This window comes from Salmo salar, chromosome ssa10 (genome assembly GCF_905237065.1).
Source record: "Salmo salar chromosome ssa10, Ssal_v3.1, whole genome shotgun sequence".
NCBI classification, from domain to species: domain Eukaryota; kingdom Metazoa; phylum Chordata; class Actinopteri; order Salmoniformes; family Salmonidae; genus Salmo; species Salmo salar.
This window is the reverse complement of record NC_059451.1, coordinates 93,388,964-93,397,872: the sequence shown is the minus strand read 5'-3', so window position 1 is coordinate 93,397,872 and position 8,909 is coordinate 93,388,964. Positions and strand designations below refer to the sequence as shown.

The 8,909-nt window shown below is 47.0% G+C and overlaps 1 protein-coding gene across 1 annotated transcript in view; it reads right to left on the bottom strand.

The window, feature by feature from the left end:
* Positions 1-445: 445 nt before the first annotated feature.
* LOC123724558 (protein piccolo-like) overlaps positions 446-8,909 on the bottom strand; it is a 61,272-nt gene continuing 52,808 nt past the window's right edge. Inside the window, exons 6-7 of the mRNA XM_045688730.1 lie at positions 5,242-6,009; positions 446-1,567 (exon numbers count right to left, since the gene is read on the bottom strand). Coding sequence (XP_045544686.1) covers positions 446-1,567; positions 5,242-6,009 — 1,890 coding nt within the window. The remainder of the gene's footprint in view (positions 1,568-5,241; positions 6,010-8,909) is intronic.

The window sequence follows — 8,909 nt, the reverse complement described above, 5'->3', positions numbered from 1 at the left end:
CCCTGGCTCTTTAGCGGGGTCTTTACTGGGCTGCTCCGGTGGGACTGAAGTATGTTTAGCTTCAGGCTCCTCCACTAGAGATTCGTAGAGGTAGTCCTCTATGGCCATGCCTTCGTAAAGTAGCTCTATCTCAGGGAATGGCTCTGTCTCTCCTTTAGGAGATCTAGCTATCTGAAGCATCTCCTCATATTCATCCTCTGCACTCTTTAGTGGCTTTGCAGTACTGAACTTCTGTCCTTTAGGGACAACTATCCTGGTCTCTGTGTGAAAGGCGTCTGAATCAGACTCCATGCTAGGAAAATAGTCAGAGACTGATGTCCTGTGAAGCGCTTCCATCTCCCTAGCCTGCCTTGCCTCCTCAGTGGGAGAGGCGTCTTCAATGGAAGATAGGTTACAGGGTGAGGTTAGAGGGAGATCCCTTCTCCTCTGAGCTCGGAGATCATCTTTATCCCTTTTGGACTTCTTGGAGATCCTCTTCCCCTGCTGCTGGTCCAAATCCTTCTGTTTCTCCTGCTCCCTGAGGTGATCCTCCTCCTCCCTGAGCTCCTCCTCCTCTGACGAGTCCTCGATGGTGGGGAATGGCTGGCCGGGTATGCCTGTGCTTGGCCTTGCGGGGCTGTTTCCCCTCCCCACTCCTCTTGTGGCTGGGGCTGCTGTCGCTGTCCTCCTCCAGAGAAGAGGCTGAGGTGGGGGAGGTTCCAGGGGTGAAGCTGGACACTTGGACGCTGGATGACCCCTCACCTTTGGACCTGTCCTCCAGAGAATCTGTGATGCTCTCCACCTCTAAAACCCCATCGTCCATGCTCTTCGTTCTCTGCGGCGTCATGGGCATGGCTTTCTTATACACAGTGATTTGCTCAGTGAGTTCAGCACTCTCTACAATAGATTTACGCTCAGACCCTGGGAGAGAAGGTATCCTGGCTGGGCTGTCTTCATCATCTATACTGCCTTTTTTTAACAGAGGCTTGTCTTTACATGATGTGTTATCCACCACAGCATCCATGGTCTCCTCCACTCGGCTCTCTTTCTCTTCTTTTTCCTCCTCCTCTGAGAGAGACATCTCCTCCTCTCCCATCATCCCCATGATCTGCCTGCGTATTAACTCCTCCTCATTCACAAATGAGTCTGGGCTGTCTGGAGGGCTGTCTGTAGGGCTGTCATCTTTGTAGTCCTCGCTGCTGGATGAGGCTGCCGTGCTGACCGCTATCGCACTTAACCTCCGTCTCTGGAGCTTGGGCGACGGAGAGGGTTCACTCCCACTGCTCTCCTCCATCGGCACATAACTCAGAAGCCTCTTTGCCCCATTCCCCTCCTCCTTGGCAGGCATGGCTGTGTCAGGGGTTGTGTCCATGATAGGGACATCTCTGACTGTCTGCAACTCATTCAGCTCCCCCTCGGAGGTGTAGGAGCCCTGTGAGATGGGAAATATGTCTGGTCCATCCTGGGACTTGTCACTATAGTCCTCAGGCTTGATGTCAGCCTCAAATGAACTGTCTGGGCTGGATGGTACCTCAGCTACTACCTGGTCTGCTAGGAGGGAGGCTGCAGTTGGCTCTTTCTCCTTCTCCTGAAAATAAAAAAGCATCAGATGAAAATGTGCTTGTCCTATGCATAGATAAATCAAAACATACACTATCGGTCCAAAGTTTTAGAACACCTACTAATTTAAGGGTTTTTCTTTATTTTGACTATTTTCTACATTGTAGAATAATAGTGAAGATATAAAAACCATGAAATAACACATATGGAATCATGTAGTAACTAAATAAGTGTTAAACCAATAAAAATATATTTTAAATTTGAGATTCTTCAAATAGCCACTCTTTGCCTTGATGACAGCTTGCAGTCTTGAAGGAGTTCCCACATGTGCTGAGCACTTGTTGGCTGCTTTTCCTTCACTCTGTGGTCCGACTATTCCCAAAACATCTCAATTTGGAAAAGGTCGATACTGTGGAGGCCAGGTCATCTGATATAGCACTCCATCACTCTCCTTCTTGGTAAAATAGCCCTTACACAGCCTGGAGGTGTGTTTGGTCATTGTCTTGTTGAAAATAAATGATAGTCCTACTAAGTCCAAACCAGATGGGATGGTGTATCGCTGCAGAATGCTGTAGTAGCCATGCTGGTTGGTGTCTTGAATTCTAAATAAATCACAGACACTGTCACCAGCAAAGCACCCCCACATCATAACCCCTCCTCCTCCATGCTTTACGGTGGGAAATCACATGCGGAGATCATCCGTTCACCCACACCATGTTTCACAAAGACACGCCGGTTCGAACCAAAAATCTCCAATTTGGACTCATCAGACCAAAGGACAAATTTCCACTGGTCTAATGTCCACTGCCCATGTTCCAAAGTCTCTTCTCTTTGTCCGTTAGTAGTGTTTTCTGTACAGCAATTCGAACACGAACGCCTGATTCACACAGTCTCCTCTGAACAGTTGATGTTGAGATGTGTCTGTTACCTGAACTTTGTGAAGCATTTATTTGGGCTACAACTTCTGAGGCTGGTAACTCTAATGAACTTATCCTCTGCAGACCCTCTGGGTCTTCCATTCCTGTGGCGGTCATCATGAGAGCCAGTTTCATCATAGCGCGTGATGGTTTTTGCAACTGTACTTGAAGAAACATTTGAAGTTCTTGAAATGTTGTCGCATTGACTGACCTTCATGTCTTAAAGTAACGATGCACTACTGTTTCTCTTTGCTTACTTGAGCTGTTCTTGCCATAATATGGACTTGGTCTTTTTACCAAATAGGGCTATCTTCTGTAATCCCCCCCTCCCCCCTCCCCCACCTTGTCACAACAACTGATTGGCTCAAACACATTAAGAAGGAAAGAAATTCCACAAATTAACTTTTAAGAAGGCACACCTGTTAATTGAAATGCATTCAAGGTGACTACCTCATGAAGCTGGATGAGAGAATGCCAAGTGTGCAAAGCTGACATCAAGGCAAAGGGTGGCTATTTGAAGAATCTCAGATATAAAATATATTTCTTTAACACTTTTTTGGTTATTACATGATTCCATGTGTGTTTTTTCATAGTTTTGATGTCTTCACTATTATTCTACAATAGAGAAAATAGTAAAAATAAAGAAAAACCCTTGAATGAGTAGGTGTTCTAAAACTTTTGACCGGTAGTGTATGTCTTATACGGTGCACTCGGAAAGTATTCAAACCTTTGACTTTTTCCACATTTTGTTACGTTACAGCCTTATTCTAAACCTGATTCAATAGTTGTTTCCCCTCATCAATCTACACCCAATACCCCATAATTTCAAAGCAAAAAAACATTTTGTCACGTCCTGACCAGTAACGGGGCTGTTTGTTATTGTAGTTTGGTCAGGGCGTGGCAGGGGGTGTTTGTTTAGGGTGTTTCGGGGTTGTTTGTGTTATGTTCTATGTTAGTGAATTTCTATGTTATTTCTAGTTGGTCTATTTCTATGTGGTGTTTATTCGGTTGACCTTCAATTGGAGGCAGCTGCTTCTCGTTGCCTCTGATTGAAGGTCCTATTTATAGGGGTGTTTGTTCAATGGGGGTTTGTCGGTAGTTATTTCCTGGTTTAGTGTTTGTTGCACCTGACGGGACTGTTTGGAGTCGTTTGTTTTTGTATACGTGTTTATTTTGTTTTTCCTTCTTCAAATAAAAAAAGAAGATGAGGATACATTTTCCCGCTGCGTTTTGGTCCACTCCTTACGACAATCGTGACACATTTTATCAACCGAAAAATACCATTTACATAAGTATTCAGACCCTTTACTCAGTACTTTGTTGAAGCACCTTTCGCAGCGATTACAACCTGAAGTATTTTTTGGTATGACCATACAACCTTGGCACACCTGCATTTGGGGAGTTTCTCCCATTCTTCTCTGCAGATCATCTCAAGATCTGCCAGGTTGGCACCGCTGCACAACTATTTTCAGGTCTCTCCAGAGATGTTCGATCGGGTTCAAGTCCAGGCTCTAGCTGGGCTACTCAAGGACATTCAGAGCCTTGTCCGGAAGCCATTCCTGCATTGTCTTGGCTGTGTACTAGGGTCGTTGTCCTGTTGAAAATGTGAACCTTTGCCCCAGTCTGAGGTCCTGAGCGCTCTGGAGCAGGTTTTCATCAAGGAACTCTCTGTACTTTGTGTCGTTCATCTTTCCATCAATCCTGACTAGTCTCCCAGTCCCTGCCGCTGAAAACCTCCCCACAGCATGATGCTGCTACTGCCATCCTTCACCGTAGGGATGGTGCCAGGTTTCCTCCAGACGTTACGTTTGGCATTCAGGCTAAAGAGTTCAATCTTGCCTTTTGGCAAACTCCAAGCAGGCTGTCATGTGCTTTTTACTGAGGAGTGGCTTCCATCTGGCCTCTCTACCATAAAGGCCTGATTGGAGGAGTGCTGCAGAGATAGTTGTCCTTCTGGAAGGTTCTTCCATCTCCACAGAGGAACCCTGTCAGAGTGACCATCGGGTTATTGGTCACCTCCCTTACAAAGGCATTTCTCCCCCGATTGCTCAGTTTGTCTGGGTGGCCAGCCGTAGGAAGAGTCTTGGTGGTTCCAAACTTCTTCCATTTAAGAATGATGGAGGCCACTGTATTCTTGGGAACCATCAATGCAGCAGAAATCTTTTGGTACCCTTCCACAGATCTGTGCCTCGACATAATCCTGTGTCAGAGCTTTATGGACAATTCCTTCAACCTCGTGACTTAGTTTTTGCTCTGACATGCACTGTCAACAAAGGGACCATATATAGACAGGTGTATGCCTCACCAAATGATGTCCAATCAATTGAATTTACCACAGGTGGACTCCAATCAAGTTGTAGAAACACCTCAAGGATGATCAATGGAAACAGGATGCACCTGAGCTCAATTTCGAGTCTCAAGGCAAAGGGTCTGAATAGTTATGTAAATAAGGTATTTCTGTTTTTTTATTTTAATACATTTCTAAACATTCCTAAAAACCTGTTTTTCGCTTTGTCATTATGGGGTATTGTGTGTAGATTGATGAGGAAAACATTGTATTTAATCCATTTTAGAAAAAGGCTGTAACGTAACACAATGTGGGAAAAAAAGTCTGAAACTTTCCGAATGCACTGTACACTTCTATTTCGTTTATGGCTGGAGCAAATTATAGGTGTGTGAACAGTTAACAACTATGGCAGAGATCTATATTTGTATGGGATCACAATCTTGAATAGGAATTATGATAACAACAATAAATTGATTCATATGTTAAACAAAAACGTACCTTCACAGTCTCCTTCTCAGTGAGTATCTGCTGAGGTTCAGGAAGGGCATCATCCACCTTTTCAACCAATGGAGTGGCCACTTCCTTGATAATATCAGTTTGGACTGGTTGTGGATCAACATAAAGCGGTTCCTGTTGTTTTGGTTGCTTCTCAACCTTCTCCTCTGCTGGTTTAGGTAGCTCTGTTGGTTGAGCCTCAGCCTCTGGCTTCTCCTCCACAGTGGCTGGAGTGACTGCAACAGCAGTAGCCACTGGGGTGGACAGAGGAGCAGGAGGAGTCATGGCCTCAGTCACTAGGACAGAGGCAACTGGAGCCACTACTGCTGCAGCATCAGTTTTGGGTGGTTCAGATTTAGGTGGTACAGGTTTAGGCAGCACAGCCTTAGGAAACTCTGCCACAGAAGGCTCCATTTTTGGTGCCTCTGTCTTGCTGATCTCCGCCTTACGGACTTCTGTCTCAGGAGCCTCAGCCTTGGCGACTGTCATGGGAGCTTCAGCCTTGGGGACTTCCATCTTTGGTTCCAGCTCCTTTTGTGCAAGGGCAGGTGTTGGTGTAGGCAGAGTGGGCACTGAGGTGAGAGGCACAGCCTGGGATGGGGGCTGTGTTTTAGGGAAAGGCTGGGGCTCTGTCTTGGTGGTTGCGACTACAGGGAGTGGTGTGGGCTGGGCCTGGGTCTTGATGGGTTGGGGCTGGGCCACCTTTCCCAGGTCTCCCAGTTGTCCAGAGAGAGCCCTCTGGGTCTGGCAGTTCAGACACAGCCATTCCTTCTGTCAACACAGAGAACAACACAGTGGTTAGTGGTCAGTTCAGACACAGTTATTACTTCTGTCATTGAGGGAACAACACACAGGTGGTTAGTGCTTAATACAGACCATGTTGGCTTCATTCCAAGCCAGCACATGGCTCTATTCCAATAGGAGTTCCAAATACAATGGAAGAAAAATCATTCACCCTTCATAATACAGATTTTTCAACTGCATTCATCAGCGATACAAAAGCAGCAAAATGTGTTAATGTTACACAACACTCAGGGGAACTGTGAAGTGTACTGTAGTGGAATGTTATTACCTATCTTAATTTAACTATTGAAACCATGTGTGGATAGCAATGATGGACAATGTACACTGGTACAGTCAGTGCAGTGCATTATGCAGTTACAAACACTAGAAGTCATAGTGAACCCTAACATCACCCTACTGTAGTTTAATGTATTCTACCAGTGTTTAATATATTCTACATCAGGTTCAAATTCCACCACATAAACTAATCTGCTTTTAGAATTCCTAAGCGTCGAGCAAAGAAAACCTCCTGTAACGGCTGTCTTCTGTAGAAATGGACCAAGGCGCAGCGAGACTGTTAATACTCATACTTTAATAGACTCAAGTAAGGCATCCACAGGAAAACAATAACACGACAGCAGCAACAGTTTGCAGGCTAAAAACACAGTGCAAAACAACCACCCACAACCCCAAAGAAAAACACACACACACCTATATAGGACTTCCAATTAAAGGCAACTCAACACACCTGCCTTCAATTGGAAGTCCCAATCAACAATACAAACATACCCAACACAAACATGCCACGTCCTGACCAAAACTAAAACACTAGCTCCATCTGCTGGTCAGGACGTGACAGTACCCCCTTAAGGTGCAGACCCCGGAATGCACCTACCAACAGAAAAACACCAACAACAAAAAAATCCCCAACAAAACCCATAAACAGTAACCCTAAACAATAAGGGAGGGAAGGGAGGGTGGCTGCCGTCAACGACGGCACTGTGCTACACCCTCCCTCCCCAACCCACCTATCCTGGAGGCGGCTCAGGCTCTGGCCGTTCCAGGCAGTCGGGCCACTCTGGCATCTCGGGACAGTCGGGGCAGTCTGGCAACTCGGGACAGTCGGGGCAGTCTGGCAACTCGGGACAGTCGGGGCAGTCTAGCAACTCGGGACAGTCGGGGCAGTCTGGCAACTCGGGACAGTCGGGGCAGTCTGGCAACTCGGGACAGTCTGGCAACTCGGGATAGTCTGGGCAGTCTGGCCACTGCGGCAGCTCGGGACAGTCTGGCCACTGCGGCAGCTCGGGGCAGTCTGGCCACTGCGGCAGCTCGGGGCAGTCTGGCCACTCTGGCAGTTCAGCGCAGTCTGGCCACTCCGGCAGTTCAGCGCAGTCTGACCTCTCTGGCGACTGTTGACTGGCGGGCAGCTCTGACGACTGTTGACTGGCGGGCAGCTCTGACGACTGTTGACTGGCGGGCAGCTCTGGCGACTGTTGACTGGCGGGCAGCTCTGGCGACTGTTGACTGGCGGGCAGCTCTGGTGATGGTTGACTGGCGGGCAGCTCTGGTGACTGTTGACTGGCGGGCAGCACTGACGACTGTTGACTGGCGGGCAGATCTGACGACTGTTGACTGGCGGGCAGCTCTGACGACTGTTGACTGGCGGGCAGCTCTGACGACTGTTGACTGGCGGGCAGCTCTGGTGACTGTTGACTGGCGGGCAGCTCTGGTGACTGTTGACTGGCGGGCAGCTCTGGTGACTGTTGACTGGCGAGGCTGGGTTCACGCACTTGAAGCCTGGTGCGTGGTGCTGGTACTGGGCGTACCAGATTGAGAACACGCACCTCCATGTTAGTGCGGGGAGCTGGCCTGGGGCTCCATTCTTGCCCCGCAAAACTCCCCTTGTGCCCCCCCCTAAAAAATTATTGGGGGTGCCTCTCGGTCTCCCTTACCTCGCCAGCCTTCTTCCGCTGCTTGGTCCTGTGTTGGTGGGTGGTTCTGTAATGGCTGTCTTCTGTAGAAATGGACCAAGGCGCAGCGAGACTGTTAATACTCATACTTTAATAGACACAAGTAAGGCATCCACAGGAAAACAATAACACGACAGCAGCAACAGTTTGCAGGCTAAAAACACAGTGCAAAACAACCACCCACAACCCCAAAGAAAAACACACACACCTATATAGGACTTCCAATTAAAGGCAACTCAACACACCTGCCTTCAATTGGAAGTCCCAATCAACAATACAAACATACCCAACACAAACATGCCACGTCCTGACCAAAACTAAAACACTAGCTCCATCTGCTGGTCAGGACGTGACACCTCCATAACACCGCTAATCTGAAGCGTATCAAGCGCTTGTCAGGTAGCATATAAAAATAGCTTACCTTTCCAGAAAACAAATCACATCTTATTGCTATTTACATGAAATCTCTCTTCACAGCAGCATGATCTTTTTGCACCATTTATTTTGGGCCGGTTGAGGAAAAAACATTTGCAGTGAACTGGTAGAGCAGACAGGATCACAGCATTGCGACTACTACTGTACCTCTGCAGAGACGGTGTGGGGATGTGATACTCGGCTGTGATGTTCATGACATTTGGGTGATAGTCATTGGTCAGCCAAATGACCGTGGCCACCGTAATAACAGTTCAAATAGTAAAATAAATAAATATATATTTGTTTGTTTGTTTGTTTGAAAAAATGTAGTGGTTATTTGCAGAGACAGGGGCATTGCCTAGGAAGACTTGTTTGCTTGTTCCAGCAAGGCGCAACAAAGTTTCATCACGTTGTAGAGTCCATGTTCCAGCAGAAATGTTCTTAATGTTTTGTATACTGTATATCTTTTTTTTAACAGTTATGACGGTTATTTTATTTTCATGA